The sequence below is a fragment of the Mobula birostris genome, chromosome 23, assembly GCF_030028105.1.
Source record: "Mobula birostris isolate sMobBir1 chromosome 23, sMobBir1.hap1, whole genome shotgun sequence".
Lineage (NCBI taxonomy): Eukaryota > Metazoa > Chordata > Chondrichthyes > Myliobatiformes > Myliobatidae > Mobula > Mobula birostris.
The window spans coordinates 26,561,522-26,588,498 of NC_092392.1; the positions used below are offsets into that span (position 1 = coordinate 26,561,522).

Consider the following 26,977-nt stretch of genomic DNA (forward strand, 5'->3'; position numbering starts at 1 on the left):
ACAGATGAGACCTTTGGAGAGGTGGTCACACCCAGAAGTCAGGCTTCAGACAGTGGATGGGTGACCACCAAGAGAGGTAAGGGAAGGGGAGTATGCAGTCAAAGCAGGGTTCCCCTGTGGCCATTCTGCTCAGCAACAAGTATATCCCTTTGGACACTGCTGGGGGGAGAGGGGATGACCTGTCAGGGCACAGCAGCAGCGGCCGGGCTAGCGGCACTGTGGTAGACTCTGGAGCTCAGCGGGGAAGGGTAAAGTCAGGCGGTGCAGCAGTGGTAGGGGACTCGATAGTTATGGGGACAGACAGGAGATTCTGTGGCTGCAAAAGAGACACCCAGGAGGATGTGTTGTATTCAGGGTGCCAGGGACCAGGACACCTCAGAACGGCTGCTGAAAACCCTTAAGAAGGAGAGTGAACAGCCAAGGGTCATGGTGCACATTGGCACCAATGACATGGACAGAAAATGGAAAGAAGGTTCAGGAAGATAGGAATGAGGCTGAAGGGAAGTACCTCCAAGGGAGTAATCTCTGGTTTACTCCTAGTGCCAGGGGCTAGTGTAGGTAGGAATGGGATAATAGCACAAATGAATGAGTAGCTGAGGAGATGGTGAGGGGGCAGGGTTTCAAGTTGTTGGATCACTGGAACCTTTTCTGGGTGGGGGGAGTGACCTGCACAAGAGGGACAGGATGCCCTTGAACTGCAGGGGAACCGATGTCCTGGCCAGGAGCTTTAAGAATGCGACTCAGGAGAGTTCAATCTAGTTTTGTAGGGGTTTAGAACCAGAGCACCAGGTCATTAAGTGAATGATTGGACTGGAAGGTAGATGTCAGAGAAATTATTGAAAGGTAAAATTGAAATAACAGGTACAATGGGTCGGATGGATTGACGTGTGTGTATTTTAATGATAGGAGTATTATGGGTAAGGGTGATGAACTTAGAGCATGGATTAGTATGTGGTACTACGATGTTGTGGCCATTACTGAAACCTGGTTGAGAGAGGAGCAGGAATGAGTGATTAATATACCAGGATTATAAAGTTGTAGAAAAGGAGGGAGTTGCAATACTAATCAGGGACAATATCACAGATGCACTCAGGGGAGACATAATGGAAGGTTCAGACACTGAGTCCATTTGATGGAACTCAAGGATAGGAAAGATGCAATCACACTGACGGGACGGTACTATAGATCCCCCCCCCCCCCCCCCCAATAGCCACCGGAACATTGAAGAACAGATATGTAAACAGATTAAGGAAATATGTGAAAATAATAGGGTTGTTGTCATGAGGGATTTCAACTTCCCTAATATAAACTGGTACCTTCTTAGTGCAAGGGGTTTAGTTGAGGCAGAATGTGTTAAGTGTATTCAGGAGGGTTTCTCAAATCAATATGTAGGTGGTACAACGAGAGGAGGGGCTGTACTAGACCTGGTGTTGGGTATGAGTCTGGCAAGGTGACTGACCTTTCAGTGGGTGAACAGTTAGGGAACAGTGCAGGATAGCTATAGATAAGGATAGGTATGGTCCTTGCAGGAGAATCGTAAGTTGGAGTAGGGCAAATTATAGGGCGTTAGGCTGGAACTAAGAAGAGTCAATTAGGAACACCTTTTTTCTGGCAAGTCCACATCAGACATGTGGAGGGTGTTTAAGTATCATTTTCAGAGTAGAGGAAAGGTATGTTCCTGTCAGAAGGAAGGACAATGATAGAGAACCTTGGATATCCAGAGAGGTGATGTTTTGAGTCAAGAAGAAGAAGGGAGAATATGTAAAGCTCTGGAAATTTGGATCAAATGAAGCACATGAGGATATAAAGAAGCTGGAAAAGAACTAAAGAAGAGAATTAGCAAAGCCAGGAGGGGCCATAAAATTCATTGGCAAGTAGGACTAAGGTGAATCCCAAGGCATTCTGTACATACTGTACATCAAGAGCAAGAGAATAACTAGGGAGAGGGTGGAACCGATCAAGCACAAAGGGGAGAACATTTGCTTGGATGTAGAAATGTGAGTGAGTTACCTAATAAGTACTTTGCTTCAGTATTTACCATGGAAACGGACATGAAGGATCAGGCGATGAATTATGCTGAGTGCATAAGTATATTAGGGTGTTTGAAGGTCAAGGAGGAGGAAGTGTTGGACTTCCTAATGAGTATTAAGGTGGATAAGTCCCCAGGGCCTGATGGGTTTACCCCAGGTTACTGAGGGCGGCAAGAGACGAGATTGCTAGGACCTTGATCAGTATCTTCATGTCTTCTCTATCTACAGGCAAGGTCCTGGAGGACTGGTGAGTGGCTAATGTCGCACCTCTAGTTAAGAGGAGAACAAAGAAAAATCCTGGGAACTATAGACTGGTGAGATGTCACATCAGATGTAGGGAAATTGTTGGAGGAAGTCCTTAGGAATGGGATATATGGAAATCCATGGCCTAGTTAGGGAGAGCGAACATGGCTTCGTGTGGGGCAGGTCATGTCTTGGCAATTTGATAGAGGTTTTGACAAGGTGGCAAGAGAGACTGCTGAAGGTAGAGCAGTGGATGTTGTCTACAAGGACTTCAGTAAGGTGCATGATGATGTCCCTCATGGGAGGCTAATCCAGAAGATTAAGATGCATGGGGCCTGCAACAAAATGGCTGTTTGAATTCAGGGCTGGCTTGCGCATAGAAGACAGAGGGTAGTGGTTGAAGGGACTTATTTGAGCTGGAGGTGTGTAATTAGTGGCACTCACAATGCGCTGGAGGAACTCAGCGGGTCGGGCAGCATCCGTGGAAACGATCAGTCGACGTTTCGGGCCGGAACCCTTCGTCAGGACCCTCCAGCTTGCTGTGAGTGTTGCTTTGACCCCAGCATCTGCAGATCATTTTGTGTTTCTGTAATTAGTGGTGTTCCACAGGGATCTGTGCTGAGGCCTCTGCTGTTTTGTGATATACGTAAATGACCTGGATGAAAATGTAGGTGGGTGGGTTAGTAAGTTTGCAGATGATATCAAGATTGGTGGAGTTGTGGATAGTGTAGAAGACTGGTAAAAAAATACAGCGTGATATAGATCAGTTGTAGATATGGGCAGAGAAATGGTAGATAGAGCTTAACCTAGAAAAATATTGCACCTTGGTCGGGCAAATGCAAGGAGACAGAACTCTGTTATGGGCAAGATCCCTAACAGTGTTGCTGAGCAGGGAGATCTTGGTGTCCAAGTTCACATCTCCTTGAAAGTGGCTACTCAGGTTGATAGGGTGGTTAAGAAGACTTATGGCTCTTATTAGTCGAGGCATTGAGTTCAAAAGTCAGGAGGTCATGTTGCAGCTTTATAAAACTGTGGATAATCCACATCTGGAGTATGACATACAGTCGTGGCCACTCCACTAAAGGAAGGATGTTGAGGCTTTGGAGAGGGTGCAGAAAGGGTTTACAGGATGCTGCCTGGTTTAGAGGGCGTGTGCTATCGTGAGAGGCTGGATAAACTCTGGTTGTCTTCTCTGGAGTGGGAGGCCGAGGTAGAGGTTTATAAAATTATGGGAGGTACAGATAGAGTGGACAGGAATGTGAAGGGTAAGTTTTTTACTCAGAGAGTGGTGGAAGCCTGGAATGAGCTGCCTGGTTTGGTGGCAGAGGCAAATACATTAGAGGCTTTTAGGAGACGTTTGGATAGGCACATGGATGTAAGGAGGATGGAGGGATATGGACATGATGTAGGTAGGAGGGATTAGTTTTTGGGTATTTTTTTAAATTCACTTTATCGCTGGTTTGGCATGACATTGTGGGTCAAAGGGTCTGTTTTGTGCTGTACTGTTCTATGAGAGTGCAGGGGAGATTACACCAGTCTCAGAATAAAAAACACACAAAATGTTTCAGAAGGGACTGAAAGTGTTATATTTGAGTGCACACAGTATACAGAGTAAAGTAGATGATCTTCTAGCACAGTTAGAGATGGGCAGGTATGATGTTTTAGGCATCACTGAGTCACAGTTGGAAGCTTAACATCCAAGGATACATGTTGCATTGAAAAGTCAGGCAGATAGGCAGAGAAGGTCATAGAAGTCATACAGGTCCTTCAGCCCATCTAGTCTGTGCTGAACTATTAATCTGCCTAGTCCAATTGACCAGCATCCAGACCATAGCCCTCTGTACCCCTCCCATCCGTGTACCTATCCAAGTCTTTCTCAAATACTGAAATCGACCCTGCATCCACCACCTGTGCCGGAAGCTCACGCCACACTCTCACCACCCTCTGAGTGAAGACATTCCTCCTCATGTCACCTTTCACCCTTAATCCATGACCGCTAGTTCTAGTCTCACTCAACCTCAGTGGAAAAAGCCTGCTTGCATTTACTTTATCTACACCCCTCATCATTTTGTAAACATCGATCAAATTCTCCTGTACTCCAGGGAATAAAATCCTCACCTATTCACTTTTCCCTGTAACTCAGGTTCTCAAGTCTTGGTAACATCATTGTAAATTTTCCCTGCACTCTTTCAATCTTATTTATATCTTTCCTATAGGTAGGCAACCAAAACTGCACACAATACTCCAAATTAGACCTCACCAATGTCCTTATACGACTTCAACATAATTTCCCAACACCTGTGCTCAATACATTGATTTATGAAGACCAAAGTTTTCTTTATGACTCTATCTCCCTTTGAAGGAACTGTGGACATGTATTCCCAGATCCCTCTGTTCTACCGTACTCCTCAGTGCTCAACCATTCACTGTGTGAGATCTACTCTGGTTGGTCCTCCCAAATTACAGCACCTCACAAGTAGCTGTATAAAACTCCATCTGCTATTTTCAGCCCATTTTTTTCCAGCTGGTCCAGATCCCACTGTGAGCTTTGCTAGACTTTATCGCTGTCCACTACACCCCCAGTCTTGGTGTCATCCACCAATTCGCTGATCCAGTTTACTACATTGCCATTCAGATTGTTGATATAATGAGCGGGTCGATAAAACCTTAATATACTGAAGCAGAATGAGGCTAATCGGCCCATCAAGTCTCCACCACCATTCCATCATGGCTGATTTATTTTCCCTCTCAATCCCATTTTCCGACCTTCTCTCAGTAACCTTTGACAACCCTACTATTCAAGATCCTATCAACCTACGCTCTAAATATACTGAATGACCCCACAGCCGCCTGTGGCAATGAATTCCACAGGTTCACCACCCTCTGGCTAAAGAAACTCCTCATCTCTGTTCTCAATGGACGACCTTCTATTCTGAGGCTGCACCATTTGGTCCTAGACTCAGAACTTCTCACAATACTCGATGTCTAACTTGGCCCTCATTTCCTAGGTTCCAGTGACTTAAACTACCTTTGTTGCGCCAGGGAAAAGTCCAATATTTGAAATGATTTCTGTACAAATTTGGCATAGGTACTTAACACTTAAACATAATTTTGGACCACATAATTTTTGCTGATGATATTTCAAACCAAATATATAAAATATCGCAAGAGCAACGCTGACTAATCTGCAAGAAAAAAATTCGCTGTTCCACGAGTTGAATTAGCACTTAGTACAATTGGAAAGGAACCTGTGAATTACCAGTAACAGACTGAAAATGAGAATCAGGAGAGTGATATTGTCAGGAAGTCCCCATGTACCAGGCGCACGAGGTGGAATATTGTTAATTTATTGGGTGCGATTAATTGGGTCACTGGCTCACTGCATTGAGACTCAGTTATCGGAGATTACCCAAGCAATTAACCTACTGAAAATGTATCACTACGTTCTCCTTGCCAGAGCGTGGATCTAGATGGCCACGTCCAAGCTCTGTGGGTGCAAGCACCCTGGAAGTGCACAGTACAGACTGTGGGCAGCTCAAACGTAGGGAGAGCTGTGTGGAGCAGGGATGGTCATTATCAGCTCTGCACCCTGAGGGAGGGCAGGCAGTGGGGCGGGAAGTGAGTGGAGTGGGAATAGGCGGCGCAGTGAGGGAATGAAAGACTTCCACTTCCGCGCTGCTCCCCTGCCTGAGCACTGTGAGATTAAGACCGCTGGGATGCGGGAAATCCCAGGCACAAGTTCCCCCTCACAGGTAGTGGCGGGTGCATGGAACAAGTGGCAGAAGTAGGTACAATTACTGTGGGTAAAAAGCATTTGGACGGGCACTTGGATAGGAAAGGTTTAGTGGAATATGAGGGTAGAGTGGGTAAATGGGACAAGCAAGGGCAGGTATCGTGGTTGGCATGGATGGGCTGGGTACAAGAGCCTGTTGCAGAGTACCCAATAACAGACATGCCCACGTGGTCATTGTCCCTGGCGTGGTGAATAGCTCTGTGCCTCAGCGGGTATCAGATAGGGCAATGGTGACAGCAGACTCACGAGTGAGGGGAACAGATAGGAGATCCTGTGGCCACAAAACAGATGCCAGGATGGCATGTTCTCTTGGCAGCTATGGTCACGATATCTCTGAGTAGCCATGAACAGCCAGAGATCGTTGAACACATTGGTACAGAGGACACAGGTAGGACCAAGGGATGAAGTCCTGCGAAATGATAAATAGGGAGTTCGGTAGGACATTGAAATGAAGGATGAGGGTAGTGATCTCGGATTACTCCTGGTACCACGTGCCATGACTATTCTAAATGGTCCTCAGCCCCCTTCTCCACTTGCTGCTCACTCATGAGGATGACTGTAGTCAGGTTTTGCCGTATCTTATTTAACGATGAGACAGAGTAATTCTGAGCTGAGTAACACAGTGTCATGACAACCATCTTTGGCTCAATGTCAGAAAAACAAAAGGGACAGTCAGAAAGTGTGATTGGGGCACCTGCTCCTGCTTACATCAACAGGGTTGAGGTTGAGAGAGTTGAAAGCTTCAGGTTCTTTGGAATAAACATCACCAATGGTCTGTCCTGGTCCAACCTCTAACCTCTCTCTCCCTCTACCCGTGACTGTGGTGCTAGGCACAGCTCAGCCGCATACACCCTATGACCAATATTTTTCACCAATGCCTTTACTTCCTCAGGAGGCTAAAGATATCTGGGAAGTCCCCCATCAGCCCTTACCAATTTTATCAATGTACCATTAAAAACATCCTATCTGGGTACGTAATGGCTTGGTGGGACAGAGCAAGTTCAGGGAATCCTGGCTGATGAGGCTCTGGTAACGAAAAAGAAGGAAGTATACATCACTTTTAGGTACCCGCTTACGACTAAATCTCTTGATGAATATAAAAAGATTAAGACTAGGCTTAGGAGAAAATCACAAGGGTACAAAACGGTATGCGATGGATTTTGCAGGCAGGATTAAAGATGAACATAAAGATTCTTCAGTAAAATTAACAGTAAAAGATGACTAGGGAGACAATATCTTCAAGGACCATCAAGGCCACCTATGTGTGGAGCCACAGGAGATGGTTGAGATGATTAATGTCTCCTCAAGTGCCAAAGAAATGGTTCAAAGTTCAAGTTTAATTGTCATTCTACCATACATGAATACCCATGAATACAGCCAAACGAAACCGTGTTACTCTGGGGTCAAGGAACAAAACAGAGTACTAGCAGTCACACACAGCGCATATAAGATATCAGTAAAATACAGTCACACGAAAGAATATAGTCCAAGACTCTGAGTCCACGAGTTCATGAATGTTGCAGAAATCTGCAGTCGAACACAATACAGCTTGTCTTCTGCCAAGCGAACACTGGGGGCAGCACTGATTCCAGCAGGGACGCCACACCACACCACCCGTGCTGAAGTGCACTGACTCTGATAGAAATATCACAACAGTCTGGCCCCTCTCCTGGGCTTCTGTAAATAGGCGACACTGCGACTTGAAGCCTAGTTCTCGCTATGACCAAGGCTACGCAGCTTCACCGCCTTCCTGCCCTGCTGTCCACCAATAAAACAGTGAATGGGAATTAATAATGTTCAACAGGAAAAGTGACTGAGATGATCATTCACTGTTAGACTGAGCATTTCCTTCACACACCAACGCCTCTGTAATGTAGACAGCAGCATGAACTGCACCAAGACCAGCTCCTTCCGTTACTCCACCAATCAGCCACTCGCTGATGAGGTAGACCTGCAGTACTTTAAGTTCTTAAGGTCCTGTGATCATAAAAAATGTTTAAAAAGGACAGTAACACCTTTGGTAGACCCTGTAGAAGCCGCTGCAATCGAATGCGCCACCGTCTTATCCAAGATGGAGGAGGAGAAGATGGCGGCGTGATGCAGCTCGCAGCGGCCACTCCGGTGAATGATATCTGTTATCTGTCAAGTAGGGTGCCGTGCACAATCTTGATTTGATGGAGACGGACGTGAGAGCACGGAGGAACATCTGGTGAAACTTCTGAAATGCCTGCTTCGCTGCTGCTGCTACTGTGTGGTCCAGAGTTGCCAGAGGAGAAGGCCCCGAGTCCTCGGCTTTGCTTGTTGCTCAGCAGCTGGGGCGGGGTCGTAGCACTCGGCAGAGTGCTCGGAGAGGCTGTATTGGAGGGGCTGGTCGGAGGCTCGAAGTTTTCGGATGGACTTAGAGTCGGCTGTGGTCAGGTGCTTCCAGTGCATCGGCAGTTGTCGGCGCCTGGAGGTTTATGGCAGGGAGAGTTTCTCCCTTTTGTTGCCTGCTATCGGGACTATCGGGAGTCGATTGGAACTTTGAGACGTTTTTTCACAGTGCCCATGGTCTGTTCTTTATCAAATTATGGTATTGCTTTGCACTGCTGTAACTATATGCTATAATTATGTGGTTTTGTCAGTGTTAGTCTTTGGTTTGTCCTGTTTTTTTTGTGATATCACTCTGGAGGAACATTGCATCATTTCTTAATGCATGTATGCATTTCTAAATGACAATAAACGAGGACTGAGTGTCCTCATAATCTAATAATCTAATCTTACTGGAAGTAGGGGTAAATAAATGAGGATAGTAAGTAGTGAATTCTCAGGTCTTGTGCATATTATGAGGCAGGATGTATTTGCAGTCTTGAAACTGATTAAGAAGGGGAGGGACTTGGAGGGTTATGGGCTGAACACCGGCAACTGGGACTAGCAAGAAGGATGCTGTGGTTCGTGTGGACCAGTCGAGCTGAACTCGGAGGACCTGTACTGCGCCCAACTCTTTGTTACAGTCATTAGGAATTTGAGGAGATTCGGAATGCTATTAATGAGTCTTCCAAATTTCTCTAGTTTAAAAGGTCGGCACAACATTTTGGGCCAAAGGGCCTGTACTGCGCTCTGCTGTTTTATGCTCTATGTACAGTGGGGAGCATTCTGACTGGTTACATCACAGCCTGGTATGGAGCCTCCCATGCAAAGGATCACAAAAGGCAGCAGAACATCATAGATTCTGCTAGTTCCATCACGGGCATGAAGGATGCATGCTTAACCTACTGCTCTACTCTCTCTACACCCATAACTGTGTGGCTAGGCATAGCTCAAATGCCTTCTGTAAATTTGCCAATGACACAACCATTGTTGGCAGAAATTCAGATGGTGACAAGGAGGCATACAGGAGCAAGGCAGTTCAGCTGGTTGAGTGGTGTCACGACAATAACATTGCACTCGGCTTCAGTAAATCCAGGGAATCAATTGTGGACTTCAGGAAGGGGAAGTCGAGGGAATTCACACCAGTCCTTGTTGAGGGATCAGCAGTGGAAAGGGTGAGCAGTTTCAAGTTCCTGGGTGTCAACATCTCTGAAGATCTTTCCTGGGCTCAACATATGCAATTACAAAGAAAACACAACAGTGGCTATATTTCGTTAGGAGTTTGAGGAGAATTGATATGTCATCAAAGACACAAATCTCTACAGATTACCTTGGACAGCATTCTAACTGGTTGCATTACCATCTGGTCTGGAAGGATCACTGCACAGGATCTGAAAAAGCTGCAGAAAGTTGTAAGCTCAGCCAACTCCATCATGGGCACCAGCCTCCCCAGCATCCAGAACATCTTCAAAAGGTGTTGTTTCACAAAAGGCGGCACCTATCTACCATTAACGACCCCCATCACCCATCAAGCAGGGGGTACAGGAGCCAGAAGACACACACCCAAAGTTTTAGGTGCTTCTTCCCCACCACCAGCAGATTTCTTAATGGACAATGAACCTAGGTACGTCCGTCACTTTTTATTTCTTTTTCAAATTCAAGTTCAAGTTTAATTATCATTCAACCACACATGAATACGACCAAACAAACCAGTGTTCCTCTGGGCCAAGGTGCAAAGCATATTACCAACAGCACACAGCACACTGCACATAGCACAATGCACAAATAGCACATATGGTTACGAAGTCAGAAAATGTACAATCACAAAGAAGAAAAAAATAATATAGCCCAAGTCCTTGAATGGCATGACTGATATTTGATAGTAAGTTGTCCTGGTCTAGCTTGTTCTTCCACCGAGTGAACACTGGAGAGCAGCACTGAGCAAACACTGGAGTGCCGTTCTGTTGGGAGGGGCTAGCCCCCAACCCAATACAGATTTGAGCGCTCCTCACTGAGGCTCTCCCACACTGTGTTGGTTATCCTTCCCCTGGGGATCTGCAACAGGCGACCCTGCGGCGTGGGTCTAGTCCTCACCAGAACTGAGGCAACACAGCTCCCCCACCACCGGTGCTACCAATGAACCAGCGACTGGACTTGCAGTATTCTCCATTACCAATGTCCAACAGGGTCTTGTGATCACAATAAAAACATCCAAGACAGTTACTCACTCCGTTTGTTGGATCGCCCACCATCTTGGCACAACGGTATGCCACAAGTCCAGGTGACAACGCAACAATGATATCCAATAAGTCCAGCTCCATCACGATCGAACAATTCACTGATGGGATAGTCCTACAGTACTTCATGTTTTTAGTATCCAGCAGTGACTTGTGATCCTTATAAAGATGAGCAAGATGAACAAATACATCCTTGATTGTACCCAGAGTGGCCACTGCATCTGAATGTGCTGCCATCTTACCACCATTTTGCTCTCTTTTTGTACAGCTTATAGAATTAAAAAAAATATATATATGTATGTATACACACACACATTGGGTACCCTGGTAATATAGGGTACCATGGTAGAGTTGTGGTTAGTGTGACTCAATTACAGCTCGGGGCATTCTGGGGTTCAGAGTTCAAATCTGGCCTTGTTGTGTAAGCTGCCTCTCTATGTCCTCCTCCATAGTATGTGTGGGTTTAGCCCAGGTGCTCCAGTTTCCTCCCACAGTCTAAAGGTTCTTGGCTAATGACCTGTTCAAAAGTGACAGGTTGCACCTGAACTTGAGGGGGAACAATATTCTTGCGTGCAGGTTTGTAAGAGCTGTTGGGGAGGGTTTAAACTAACTCGGTGGGGGGGGGGGTGGGAATCGGAGTGAAGGGACTCAGGATAGGACGGATGGTAAAAGAGTGAAGATAGCGTGCAGTCAGACTGTCAGGAAGGGCAGGCAGGTGATGGGACTTAGTTGCAGCCAACTGGCTGAGTATCAAATCATTAGAGATGCAGACTCAGAAAGGATAGCAAATACGGTACTCAAGGTGTTGTATCTAAATGCGCGTAGTATAAGAAATAAGTTGGATGATCTTGTTGCAATATTACAGATGGCCAGGTATGATGTTGTGGCCATCATTGAATTGTGGCTGAAGGATGGTTGTAGCTTGGAACTGAATGTCCAGGGTTACATATTATATCAGAGGGATAGGAAGGTAGGCAGAGAGGGTGATGTGGCTCTACTGGTAAAGAATGGCATCAAATCAGTAGAAAGATGTGACATGGGATTGGGAGATATTGAATCCCTGTGTGTTGAGTTAAGAAACTTCAAGGGTAAAAGGATGTTGATGGCAGTTATATAGAGGCCTCCCAAGAGTGGCTGGGAGGTAGACCACAGGTTACAACAGGAAATAGAAAAGGTGAGTCAAGAGGGCAATGTTGTGGCAGTTATGGGAGATCTTTACATGCAGGTCAATTGGGAAAATCAGGTTGGTAATGGATCTCAAGAGAGTGAGTTTGTTGAATGCCTATGAGATAGCTTTTTAGAGCAGTTTGTCGTTGAGCCTACTAGGGGATCAGCTATACTGGATTGGGAGTATGTAATGAACCGGAGGCGATTAGGGAGTTTAAGGTAAAAGAACCCTTAGAAACTGGTGATCACAATATGATTGTGTTCAACTTGAAATTTGATAGGGAGGAAGTAAAGTCTGATGTAGCAGTATTTCTGTGGAGTAAGGGAAATTACAGTGGTATAAGAGAGGAGTTGGCCAAAGTAAATTGGAAGGAGCTGCTGGCAGGGATGTCAGCAGAGCAGCAATGGTGTGCGTTTCTGGGAAAAATGAGCACGGTGCAGGACATGTGTATTCCAAAAATGAAGAAATACTCGAATGGTAAAACAGTACAACCGTGGCTGACAAGGGAAGTCAAAGATATTGTAAAAGCAAAAGAAAGGGCATACAACAAAGCAAAAATTAGTGGGAAGACAGAGGATTGGGAAGCTTTTAAAAACCTACAGAGAGCAACTAAAAAAATCATCAGAAGGAAAAAGATGAAATATGAAAGCAAGCTAGCAAATAATATCAAAGTGAATAGTGAAAGTTTTTTCAAGTATGTTAAAAATAAAAAAGAAATGAGAGTGGATATAGGACCGCTAGAAAATGAGGCAGGAGAAATATTAACAGGGGACAAGGAGATGGCTGATGAACTAAATGAGTATTTTTCATCAGTCTTCACTGTGGAAGACTCTAACAGTATGCCTGATGCTGTAGTGTGTGAAGGAAGAGAAGTGTGTGCAGCTACTGTTACAAGAGAGAACGTGTTCAAAAAACTGAAAGGTACATTAGTCACCCAGACCAGAAGAATGGCACCCTAGGGTTCTGAAAGAGGTAGCATTAGAGATTGTGGTGGCATTAGAAATGATCGTACAAAAATCATTGGACTCCGGCATGGTGCCAGAGGACTGGAAAATTGCAAATGTTACTCCACTCTTTAAGAACGGAGAAAGGCAGCAAAAAGGAAATTATAGACCAGTTAGCCTGACCTCAGTGGTTGGGAAGATGTTGGAGTCAATTGGTAAGGATGAGGTGATGGAGTACTTGGTGACACAGGACAAGATAGTACAAAGTCAGCATGGTTTCCTTAAGGGAAAATCCTGCCTGAAGAACCTGTTGGAATTCTTTGAGGAGATTACAAGTAGGATAGATAAAGGGAATGTAGTGGATGTTGTATATTTGGATTTTCAGAAGGCCTTTGACAAGGTGCCACACATGAGGCTGCTTACCAAGTTAAGAGCCCATGGTATTACAGGAAAGTTGCTAATATGGTTAGAGCATTGGCTGATTGGTCAGAGGCAGTGAGTGGGGATAAAGGGATCCTTTTCTGGTTGGCTCCCAGTGACTAGTGGTGTTCCGCAGTGGTTGGTGTTGGGACCGCTTCTTTTTATGCTGTATAACAATGATTTAGATTTAGATGATGGAATAGATAGCTTCGTTGCCAAGTTTGCAGATGATACAAGGATTGGTGGAGGGGCAGGTAGTGTTGAGGAAACAGGTGGGATGCAGAAGGATATAGACAGATTGTATGTGGTGACATGTATGTCCTCTGATAATAAATTTTACTTTGAACTTTGAACTTCACTACCGACTCAACCTGCTTTCAGGAATCTTGCATGAGGACTCCCTAGTCCCTCTCCATCACCAATTTCTGAATTCACTCCCAATTTAGAAAATAGTCTGTGCCTTTATTCCTTCCACCAAGGTGCATGGCAGTTCACTTCCCTACACGATATTCCTTTTGCCACTTCTCCCAATCTCCTAATCTGTCCAAGTTCTTCTGCAGACTCTCTGCTTCCTCAACAGTACTTGCCCCTCCACCTGTCTTTGTATCATCAGCAAACTTGGCCTCAAAGCCATCAACTCTGTCATCAAAATCATTAACATATAATGTGAAATGTACTTGTCCCAACACAGACTTCTGCAGAACACCATTAGTCACCTACAGCCAACCACAAAAGGCCCTAAACTTTTCTTTATCATAAATTTCCTTTTGAATGCCAAATAAGATGCACCAACCTTATCTGCTGGCAGCGCAGCAGAATATAATCGCATGCTACACATAAAGGCTTTCCTCACCTGCTATTAATTCTCTTACTCTTTAGTTTATAGTTGTACCTTCTCGGCCACTAATGGAAGCATGCTGCCACGATTTATTCTGTCAAAACCATTTCATCTCCTTTGAGAAATCATTCCCCCCCCCCCCCCAATCCTTCCCTTCTCCTGAAAAGTCCCAGCACCTCCCTGTAATGTGAACCTTCCTCACCAGGACCACCTGGACCGTCTCCTCTGGACCCTCTCCAATTCCTCCACTCCTTTTGTATAATCAAAGTCACTAAACTGTAGACAGGACCCCAGCTGAGGCCAGGTCAGTCTTTTATAAAGATTTGTGAAGTCATTGTCCAACATCTCTTTCTTTCTGAGATTCTTTAACAACATTTTCCCCTTCTTCTTTCTACCCAAGACGCATCAACTCCATTTGCCCATTCCACCAGCTTATTTATATGCTGCTGTAATTTATCACAATTTTTCCTCATCATCTATAAATTCCCAACTGTTGTTTCTAAATTACAAAGTCCAAGTTAGTGATAAAGCCAAAAATAAATCAATGCTCCTAACAGGTTGCTGGGGAACACCACTATTCCCCTTTTCCAATCTGAAAGACAAGCATTAAACACTACACTATTAATTGTCTTTCCTCTCAGTCCAGAAGAAGAGTCTCGGCCCAAAATGTCAACTGCTTATTCACTTCCGTAGAGGCTGCCAGGCCTACTGAGTTCCTCCAGCATTTTGTGCGTGTTGCTTTGGATTTCCAGCTTCTGCATAATTTCTCATGTTTGCTATTTATTATCTGTTTCTCAGTTAACTTACTTCCCATTCTGCCCTGTCCTTCAGAATTAGCTGCATGGAATAGTAATTTTCTAGAAGTACATAGAGATTGCATTATCCCATCAACTCTATCCAAGTATGGCAACTACTGAGTCTTTGATTAGATTACACATGGAAAACTGAGCCTAGAGCAGAGGCTCCCAAACTTATTTATACCATGGACCAATACTATTAAGTAAGGTGTCCTTGGATCTCAGGTTGGAAACCTCTGCCTTAGAGGAAAGATTTTCAAACATTATGCATGTTTAAATTAATCCAGAATCTATTGACGTATATGCAACTTATAGAATGAAGAGTGTCAACCATCAGCAAAACAGTCATGTTGATAAATTCAGGTCAATGCTATCACCAGATTTATCATGCTCAGTCTGGTTCACCGTAAATGCAGCCAATGTTGCAGCATTCAGCAGGAGTACACACAGGTGGGAAGGGTATCGACACAAAAGACACACTGAGAGTGGGCTGGGTGGAGGGGGTATAATTTTGTTACCTGAGATCGTCTGGTCTTTTACATCCCTTTGAACTTTGACCCGGGAGTGGGGAAAGTTGAACAGAACAGGCTTCCCACTAACCTGCAGAATAATATTTGGAAAGTTATGCTTTAATACATTTCTCTTGAAATAGCAAAAGAATATTTTGGGAGAACGCTTGGCATATCAGAAAGAAATATACAAACAGATATCCACAGCAGAACTGCAACTAAAGATGTAAAAGTCAATAAAGTATGGAGTTCAGTCAACTCTGGAAATAGGGACACTTCAATACATAACTGATTTCAACTGCAGACAAATCAAATATTCTTCTGCACAAAATCACTTTACAAACATTGTATTGAACAATAACCCTAACACTGAAACAATTGTGAAAATGTGGGAAGCGAATGTTAAGAATGGGAATCCATTTGCTTGTGCTTTGGTGTAACTTGTGTTTAACAGCCCGTCTGTACTCATCTTAGGCAACGTTCCTGCACCTACTGGAAAACTAGCTCAGGGGTATCCAGGCACAGTTCACTGTAATATATCTGTCATTTGCCCTGCATCAGATGTGCATCCAGCGAAATCGTTTTGTGCCTGGCAGGCGCTTTCTCCCATCATCAACAGAAAATTCCTTTAAAAAGGAATAACCTTTGAATTGTATTTATAACTCTCTGTAAGTAAGAGCAACCTCCTCTGCAAGTTGGCACCGAGGTTCCAATTAAAGGCTCCCCATGGGAACATTGTTTTTATCCTCAGCCTCTGTCAAACTCATTTTTCTGTGCCCTGTCTGTGTTCGCATGAACCACTGATAAAAATAGAATCTCGTCTAAGTAATGCACCTTTGTGCTGTTGTTGATTTCTGATCACCCTATACCTTGCAGTGGTCTGCAACTACTCATAGTCCAGTCACCATAAGACATTGGAGCAGAATTAGGCTACTCAATCCATTGTGTCTGCACCACCATTCCATCGTGGCTGATCCCAGATCCCACTCAGCCCCGCACACCTGCCTTCTCTCAATGTCCTTTTATGTCCTGATCAATCAGGAAATAATCAACTTCCTCCTTAAACACACGCACGGACTTGGCCTCCACCACCATTCTGTGGCAGAACGATTCACTACTCTCTGGCTGAAAAAATTCCTTCTTACCTCTCCTCTAAAAGGCTGCCCCACAATCTTGAGGCTGTGCCCTCTAGTTCTGGATACCCCCACCACAGGAAACATCCCCTCCACATCCATCCTATCTAGTCCTTTCAACATTTGGTAGGTTTCAATGAGATCCCCATGCACTCTTCTAAATTCTAGTGAGTACAGGCCCAAAGCTGCCAAACGCTCCTCATATGTTAACCCCTTCAATCCCAGAATCATCCTTGTGAATCTCCTCTGGACTCTCTCCATTGACAACACATCCTTTCTGTGATAAGGGGTCTAAAACTGTTGACAATACTCCAAGTGCAGTCTAACTAGTGTTTTATAAAGCCTCAGTATTATCTCCTTGTGTTTATATTCTATTCCCCTTGTAGCAAGTGGCAGCATCCTATGGCAGGAGTCCAGCTCCACAAGTGGTCACTGTGGCCTCCTGCTGTTTCCCCCCTCCCAATTCCCCTCAGCTTCATGGCCCTTTCCATGCTACAGGCAGAGGGTGTTGTAAATTCACCCCTATATCTTTAACAGATTTCAAGCAGCTTTCTGACTTTTGGTAATCACTTGAATCTTCATGGTACAGAGGGCTATAGACCAAGTGTTGGTTAATATAAACATCATTCATTTAAATATCAATCAGTCTCTAGAAAATAACTCACTGCAATTTAAAATGGAAATGATTATTCTGCTTTGAAATTCTATGTTGTTCCAGTCATTACCGGTCAAGGTGGCGCCTGCGTACAACACTCTTTTGGTTGCTCTGCCCCAGAAGGCTGTGGAGGCCAGGTCTCTGGATGCTTTCAAGAAAGAGATGGATAGAGCTCTTAAAGATAGTGGAATCAAAGTTTATGGGGATAAGACAGGAACCGGATACTGATTGTGGATGATCAGCCATGATCACAGTGAATGGCGGTGCTGGCTCGAAGGGCCGAATGGCCTACTCCTGCACCTATTGTCTATTGACATCTTCTGGATAGATCATGAAACCATATATTTCACTTCTTTTATGTCTTTTATGTTTGTTTTTTTGTCTTTAATGTGATTTTGGAACTGTTGGAGCCACTGGTTTGCAGTTTGGAGATCGTCTGGGTGTTCCAGCACTCTGTGACCTCCGAGAGGATTCTGGGACAAAGAATCATCATGTGCACGCTTCGTGGCGAGAAAGCTGCGGGATGGGGTATGTGCCGATGTTTGACTCCATTTCACTGATTAACGCTTCCAATGTTTGCCAATTAAGGCGACGAAAGGGAGATTGAAACATCGAGGCAAATGTGTAAGTTTGGAGATCATTCGGGTGTTTCAGCGCTCTTTGAACTCCGAGAGGACTCCGGGGGACAAAGGCAGTGTGAGTGAATTTCATGGTGAGAAAGCTGTGGGACGGGGTGTGAGCTGATGTTTGACTCCATTTTGCCGATTAAAGCTTCCATTGTTCACCGGTCAAAGCGACGACAGAGATTGAAACAGCGAAGTGAGTGCCCGATGCCTGCCTTTTGATCACTGGGAATTGCTCTGCGACCTGAGAGGGGAGAGCCTGCTGCTGTGCCCGGAGAATGTTATCCAGGTGTTTTGCATTTCGGATATGGACTTTTATCTTTCAGTCTTATAGTTTATACTCTGTGATTTTCACCCAATCTTTCTCATTTTTTTGTGTGGAGGGGAGGGGGATTGGGGGGGCTGCGACGTGCCTGTTATATTTTGCTTGTTTTCTTGTGTGGGGTGGGGAGGATTTAGGGGAGTTGATGATTGTGATGTCGTTCTTTTTCTTTCTCGGTTTTGTGACTATCCGGAGAAGATGAGTTCCAGAGTTGCACACTTTGATAATAAATAAACCTTTTTATACCTTTTAAAGTGGGCAGTCGTTTTGTCTTTGAACAAACTGCTGTGAAATATTGTCATCTGATTTTTATTTGCTCCTACATGGATATTCTCACCACACCTATAAATGTCAAAGGATATTCACCAGGCCCGATAGAAACCTCACTACACCTACCAGGCTCGATAGAAACCTCACTACACCTACCAGGCTCGATAGAAATCTCACCACACCTACCAGGCTCGATAGAAATCTCACCACACCTACCAGGCTCGATAGAAATCTCACCACACCTACCAGGCTCGATAGAAATCTCACCACACCTACCAGGCTCGATAGAAATCTCACCACACCTACCAGGCTCGATAGAAATCTCACTACACCTACCAGGCTCGATAGAAATCTCTCTACACCTACCAGGCTCGATAGAAATCTCACCACATCTACCAGGCTCGATAGAAATCTCACCACACCTACCAGGCTCGATAGAAATCTCACCACATCTACCAGGCTCGATAGAAATCTCACCACACCTACCAGGCTCGATAGAAATCTCACCACACCTACCAGGCTCGATAGAAATCTCACCACACCTACCAGGCTCGATAGAAATCTCACCACACCTACCAGGCTCGATAGAAATCTCACCACACCTACCAGGCTCGATAGAAATCTCACCACACCTACCAGGCTCGATAGAAATCTCACCACACCTACCAGGCTCGATAGAAATCTCACCACACCTACCAGGCTCGATAGAAATCTCACCACACCTACCAGGCTCGATAGAAATCTCTCTACACCTACCAGGCTCGATAGAAGTCTCATCACACCTACCAGGCTCGATAGAAGTCTCACCACACCTACCAGGCTCGATAGAAATCTCTCTACACCTACCAGGCTCGATAGAAGTCTCACCACACCTACCAGGCTCGATAGAAATCTCACCACACCTACCAGGCTCGATAGAAATCTCACCACACCTACCAGGCTCGATAGAAATCTCACTACACCTACCAGGCCCGATAGAAATCTCACTACACCTACCAGGCTCGATGGATATTCACCAGGCTCGATAGATACTCTCACTACATCTGTAAGGCTGAATGTGGGTGGATTTTCCGTGGGAATTAGGAATTTAACTAGAGAATATATTGAAAATGAAGGCTTTGTTTAGGGTTAACCCCCCTGTAGTAGGTTGTGATATCTTTCTGCAGTAATTACAGCCTTATTGAATCCACTCTTGCATTGTGGATGTCACTGCAAGCTGTTTCTCAGCATTTCATTCTGGAATAAGCAGTTTGGTGCACCTGATGCGACGGCAGGTAAGAGGCAAGAAGAGTGATACTAGAAAGGGTTAGAACTGCAAGTAAGTGACCTGAAAGGCTCTCCTGCACTTTTCAGAACTTTTGTTTCCCAAAATAACCGTCGTTTTACAAACTGGTGTAGAGATGTTTGTATATCTATTCCTCAGGGAGGGCAGAGGAGTTTGTCTGCATGGACTTTAGTAAAGCATTCGAAAAGCTCCCTCGTAGTAGACTGGTCCAGAAGATTGAGTGACAAGGGATGCACAACAAGTTAGAAAGTTGAACATGGAAGAGTATAACACAGGAATGGGCCCTTCAGCCTAGGAGTCCATGATGAACATAATGCCAAATTAAACTAGTCCCTACTGTCTGCAAATGACTCACGTCTCTCCATTCCCTGTGTTTTCATTTTATCCGTGTTGGTAAATTGCCTACAATATTGGCTCTGACTCTGTTGTTGGTAACATATATGTACATATATCAATGATTCGGCTGAACGTGTAAGTAGTCTGATTTCAAAGCTGTCTAACAACATGAACAGTGGATAATGAGGAAGGTTGTTAACTGACGGAAACAGAAGAGTTACAAACTTGGGCAGAGAAGTGGCAGATGGTGTTTAATCCCATTAAGTGTCAGGTGATGCATTGTGAGAGGTCAGATTCATGAGGAAGGCATAGAGTAAATGGCCAATTCGTAAAGAGCACTGATATACAGAGGGATGTTGGATGTAAGTTGATAATAACTCACTGAGGACAAATGTAAGAAGAAAGTACATTGTAACCGGTATAACCCTTAGCAGCTGATGTAGAGAGCAAAATTAGGGTGAAAGTCCTTTGCTCAATGAAAATGGCAGCACGTGCATAGAACAGGAAAGAAAGCATATGACATACTTGCCTTTATGGGTGGGACACTGTGTATTAGAATTTGGAAAGTTCTGTTGTCAATTGATTTGGCAACATTTGGAGTATTCATTTCTGGTATCTACACTATCGGAAGGATGTGGAGGCTTTGGAGAGGGTGGAGAATAGGTTCACCAGGATACTGCCTGGAGTGGAGTATATTAATTATAAAGAGAGATTGGACATGGATTGTTCTCTCTAAAGCATCAGAAGCTGAGGGGGTGATTTCAGGGAATATATACAATCATGAGAGACATGGATGGAGTAGATAGCCAGAGTCTATATCAGGGTGGAAATGAAAAGTACTTCTTGGAATCTATCCATAATTACAAAAGAGGGGGGTGTCAGTGGTCAGAACAAATACTGAAGTAGATAATTCCCTGGTGACTGACCAAGTATGTCTCAGGCCATTATAGGAGAGGAACTGCATAGCCTTGGCAGAGAAATTTGCATCTCCATTCATACCATCTGTGACTCTCCATAAGATCACCCTTCTGCATTCTATGTTCTATGGAGAGAAGTCCACAGTGTTTCCAACCTCTCCATATAACTCAAGCTCGCCAGCTTCGGAAAAACAATTGTGAATCTTTTCTGCATCTTTTCCAACATAATCACACCCTTCCAGAAATACACATAACTGTTGGTTCACTTACGGTTTGTGCAATTATACTATGGTGTCCCAACTCTTGTACACAACTCCGACTGATGAAAGTGAGTGTGCCAAATACCTTTGTCACCACCCTTAACTGATATTAACCCTCTAGAAAACATTTAAAGCACTCATATAAATTTAAGCAATAACAACTGCATCTTTGTCACAGTCAATTCCCCCAGGACCTGTTTCCACTTTGGCTTTATGGGTTCTGAGGTGGCTTGTAAAGACACAGTACGAACTGTAGATATTTCAATAGAAGAAGCAGATGGTGAACAATGGAAGTTGGGTTAGTATATAGGACAGTTGGGTTAGTATGTGGGACAGTTGGATGAGTATGTGGGACAGCTGGAGAGAAGTATGTGGGACAGTTGTAGTCGTATGTGGGAGAGTTGGAGAGAAGTATGTGGGACAGTGGGAGAGAAGTACATAGCACAGTTGGAGTTGTACGTGGGACAGTTGGATGAGTATGTGGGACAGCTGGAGAGAAGTATGTGGGACAGTTGTAGTCATATGTGGGAGAGTTGGAGAGAAGTATATGGGACAGTGGGAGAGAAGTACATAGCACAGTTGGAGTTGTATGTGGGACAGTTGGGGAGATGTATGTTGGACAGTTTGAGTAGTATGCTAGACAGTTGGGGAGAAGTATGTGGGACAGGTGGGGAGAGTATGTGGGATGTGCACTCCTATTGCTCATGCAGAACTTAGGTGTAATCTCGAAGCATGGTGTCAAGCTTATAAATACCATCCCAAATGCTTGTTTTGCACTTTGTGCCAGAGAAGCCAGGAGAAAATGCTCATGCTGACCTTCTTAAAGGAGAATCTGAGCCATTCCGGAACATTTTTTCTCCAACTTTCTGGTAACCCGCACCCATGGCAGGGCTTGAAGCAGAGCACCTAATCCAAGGTCTGGTGTTGGGCACACGAACGTTCATTGCTTCCCTACTATAGCTTACTGAGATTAACATGGGTCTCCGTTCTTATTGAGTGAGGACGTCAACCTTGGTTCACATCTCCTCCCAGTGAATTTGTAGCAATTTGTGAAGTGCATGTGGATGGTATTGTTCCAGTACCCTGGGATGCTGCAGGTCTCAGAAGTATATAGGAGAAAAAAAGCACAAGTTGGTCTTGGTGATGACATCTGTGGACTATTCCACACAATTGTGATCTCCTCAGTGAAGAAACGGTGTACTGACTATAGAGGGAGTGCTATGAAGAAGCATCAGATTGTTTTTAGGATGTCAGATGGGTCATACAGTGCATGGACAAGTGGACAGATCACGGAACAATATAAAGTTAAGTTTATTGTCTCATCTCTAATACTTAGAAGGCAAAAAGGTTCTTTTTTGAAAATTTTTTTACAGACCTCCTCAGGGTGGCTAAAGGGATCATGGAGTCTCAGTGGGTAGACTAGATAGGACTGACATGAGAGGTAAATTTCTCAAACTGTTGGTGATGAATCTTTGGAATCCTTTACCTTCAGGAGCTGTGGAGAGGCAGTCTCTGAGTTCACTTACATCAGAGACCAATAGGCTTCTGGACATTGGCAGAAATGAGGGATATATGGAGTGACATAAATAGTCTGAGGTTTGAAGATAAGCCAAGGTCTTGTTGAATGTCAGGGCAGGCACTTGTTCCTGCTCATATTTTTGATGTTGCATGTTCTTTAGTTTAAAAAAATATAATAAATTGTCTGACTTGTCTTTTTTTTTCTGGTTCCTGTTCCTTTCCACCGAAATGAATGGTGTTGCTGTGCCTGTGCTGGTTAGGGGGAATGGTCAAATTGTTCAGTGGAAAAGTACAGGGAAATAGCATCCCAGAACTGGACGCCAATGAGTGCAGTCAGGAAGTCACCAATGGTCACATGGTCAAAACTCACGCATGGGTGGGATGTAGTTTTGGGGTGCAATACTAATGGGCTCCCGAGAATTCTCACTGTTTGGATACAATATTCAAAATGGAAGAATATTTCTGGTCACCTCACTATAGGAAGGATGTGGAAGCATTGGATAGGGTACAGAGGAGATTTACCAGGATGCTGCCTGGTTTAGAGAGTATGCATTATGATCAGAGATTAAGGGAGCTAGGGCTTTACTCTTTGGAGAGAAGGAGGATGAGAGGAGACATGATAGATGTGTACAAGATAATAAGAGGAATAGATAGAGTGGATAGCCAGCGCCTCTTCCCCAGGGCACCACTGCTCAATACAAGAGGACATGGCTTTAAGGTAAGGGGTGGGAAGTTCAAGGGGGATATTAGAGGAAGGTTTTTTACTCAGAGAGTGGTTGGTGTGTGGAATGCACTGCCTGAGTCAGTGGTGGAGGCAGATACACTACTGAAGTTTAAGAGACTACTAGACAGGTATATGGAGGAATCTAAGGTGGGGGCTTATATGGGAGGCAGGGTTTGAGGGTTGGCGCAACATTGTGGGCCGAAGGGCCTGTACTGTGCCATACTGTTCTATGTTCTATGTTCTATGTTAAGAAAAGTCCATTTCTCCCACATTCTATTGTTAATTGGAAATATGATAACTAAAACAACATTTTATAATAATTAATTTATATTCATTGTTGGAAAACAGTTAAGTGTAAAATACAAGTGAATTCCTTACTTCTGTTGACTGTGGTTGAGATTGTCTGGAATGGGATAATTTCTCTGGAACTTTGCGATTTACGGCAGGTACATCTTCAAGGCGAGATTCACGTGGTTTGTCAAACCAATCTGTTTCTTCCCGACGAAGGTGGTATGCTTTGAAAATCAAAATACTGTCAGTTCTTCAAAAACGTGCAATTGGAGTTTAAGGGTGGCAGCAAACTCCGGGAGAGGATGGCATTCTTCCCGTGGCTTTATGCAGCATGCAAGCTTTCCAACAGGTTCATGCAGGAATATCACCCACAACACAAGATTATGGCAAAGCGCAAAACACAATTGCAACATTTTGTAGATTTACTAACCGGGCACTAAAGGAGGGTAAACCATGGGATATTGATACTTTTCTTAAATTTTAATGAGATTAAAGTTTTTGCATAGAACATATTTGGGTGTCATTTGGACAAATGTCAATTCTCAGGAAGATTTTTTCTTAAGGATTGATAGTAGTTATTAGTAAAATATAAACTCAAAGCAAAATTTTAAAAAATCATTCTAATCTGATGTTAGAGTCAGATAAATTGGTCAAAACAACTTTTTCGATTCAGTTACTGTCCAAAGTTTTAATAATAATTGGAATCTAGTCAGGACAACATAAATTCTGCCATAGATTCTAGAAACATGAACTCCTTTGATTTGGAAACAAAATATAATATTCTGAATGGAAAAGGGCTAGTTAGCAAACAACTGCTAACAGTTGATATCAATTTCTATTGTCACTGATGTTGAATAAATCACTAAATGTTAGATTTTCATCCACTGATGGTGGACATGTGAGAAATTTATCCTTTACTGAGAATTATTTATCTCAGTTCTGAAAAGCTACACAACAATGTAAATTGTTTTGGGATTTGTATTTATCTGCCTGAAGCAGTAGTGTCCTTAATTAGAACATCATGTTGCTCCAAGTTTTAATGTTTCTAGTGGAATTGTTGAAACTGAAGGCCTGACACCATATACTTTTGGTATTTTCAGTCAACAAATCTTCTCAAGAGCCAATGACCATGCTTTGAATATGTACCATATAAACCACTCAGTGGCCTTTCATTAGCTAGCAAACTCAATTTAACAAAGCTGAAAGTCTAGCCAAATTATTCAACTCACAATTGATTTCAATGAACTTAGTTTGGTTGGGTTCAGTTAATTGATTCAGTGCTGTGCATAGGCCTGTTCGATATAAAGCAAGAGAAGGAAAAAGGAAAAGAAAAGCAGCGTCAGAATAGTTAGGCTCCTCAGGTGTTACTTTATTTTTATATGATGTAGGGAACCGAGAATATTCACTGCAGTCATCTCTGATCAAGTTAACCAGCATTTTCAAACTAAAATCTGGTGATGTCATTGCTTGTATTCAGATGATAGGGAAATAGGACAGAAAGCAGACAACAGAAAGAAATTCAGAATGTCCCAAAGCAACAAATGGACTCCTTGTCAATAATTAAATCAATGAAAAATATATAAAGCATTTGTTAACTCTGAAAGATATTTCCAAAAATAGAAACAAACCTGTCTTTTTCAATCATTCAGCAAATTAGACACTTTGAGGATGGTGTTTTAAGTTGCATATTTCGTCCCTCTCTAGGATGATGAACACTTTCACTAACCAAGATTTACTGCAGATGCCCTGCTAGAAGCTCAGTGAAAAATATTTATCTGTGAACCCATGCAGATCTCTGCGATCTATTTGTTTGACTTATTAGGTCTAGAACGGAATTGACAGCTTTCTTGTATAGCCAATTTCCAAATATAAAGGTAAAGCAGTTGGAAATAACTCAGTAGCATCTTGTCTTTATGGACCTCAATAAGTTACAGTTGAAAGTGATCAAACCCTACTCTTACTATTTTCTGGATTTTCTTGAATCTGTCAATGTTGAAAGGAATATGGCAGAGATAAAGACACTTCCCCATTTTTATCAACTTGTATATTAAGGAAATGATATCCTTCAGTAAAAGCCCAATATTCTAAAATTAAAAGCACTAATTTCTCTGTGGATGGACAGCAAATGGTCGTGAAAATGGTCTAGTCACAACCCCCCCCCCCCATAAATAAATAAATAAATAATAAACGAAAACAGCAAGACGGCTGCTCTTCATAAAATCATTGCAGTAACGTACACATTCACAAGAAATAGATGAATTCAGAGCACAGAATATTGAGCAGTACAGCACAAAAACAGGATTTTCAGTCCACAATGTTTTACTGAAATACTTAAACTAGTATTTAAATGTCTAACTAAACTAACCCTTCTCCCTACACAATGTCTACATCTATCTATTCTCTGCACACCCAGATTCAGATATGCTTTTCTAAGAACCTCCTAAATGCCTCTATCATATCTGCCTCCACCACCATCCTAGTCAACACATTTCAGATATCCATCACTCTATATGTAAAAAAAAATCTTGTTCTGCATACGTAACTCCTTTGAACTTCCCTCCCCCCCACCACCTTAAATGCAAGTCCTCTGGTACTAGATATTTTGACCATGGGAAAAAAGATACCAGCTTTATTCTACCTATGACTCTCATAATCTTATAAACCTCTATCAGATCTCTCTTCAGTCTCTGCTGCCCTGGAATAAAAGCATTACAAGTTTGTCCAACCTCTCCTTATAGCCTGTGCTCTCTACTCAGGCAGCATCTTGGTTAATCTTTTCTGCACCCTCCCCAAAGCCTCAACGTTCTTCTCATAAAGGGGTGACCAGAACTTTATAGTTTAAGTGGTTGGTGTTAGGACGACTTCTGTTTATGCTGTATATCAATGATTTAGATGATGGAATAGATGGCTTTGTTACCAAGTTTGCAGATGATTTGAAGATTGGTGGAGGGGCAGGTAGTGCTGAGGAAACAAGTAGGATGCAGAAGGATTTAGACAGATTAGGCAACTGGGCAAGAAAGTGGCAAATGAAATACAATGTTGGAAAATGCATGGTCATTCACTTCGGTAGTAGAAATAAATGTGCAGACTATTTTCGAAATGGGGAGAAAATCCAGGAATCTGAGATGCAGAGGGACTTGGGAGTCCTTGTGTAGAACGCCCTGAAGGTTAACTTGCAGGTTGAGTCGGTGGTGAGGAAGGCAAATGCCATGTTAGCATTTATTTCAAGTGGTCTATAATACAAGAGCAAGGATGTGATGCTGAGGCTTTATAAGGCACTGGTGAGACCTCACCTTGAGTATCGTGAACAGTTTT

The 26,977-nt window shown here is 43.5% G+C and overlaps 1 protein-coding gene across 1 annotated transcript in view; it reads right to left on the reverse strand.

Annotated features, from left to right (window-relative positions):
- The window catches only part of pcloa (piccolo presynaptic cytomatrix protein a), a 383,977-nt gene that overhangs the window by 168,849 nt on the left and 188,151 nt on the right, over positions 1 to 26,977 (reverse strand). Inside the window, exons 9-11 of the mRNA XM_072241857.1 lie at positions 23,760 to 23,886; positions 16,772 to 16,783; positions 15,338 to 15,414 (exon numbers count right to left, since the gene is read on the reverse strand). Coding sequence (XP_072097958.1) covers positions 15,338 to 15,414; positions 16,772 to 16,783; positions 23,760 to 23,886 — 216 coding nt within the window. The remainder of the gene's footprint in view (positions 1 to 15,337; positions 15,415 to 16,771; positions 16,784 to 23,759; positions 23,887 to 26,977) is intronic.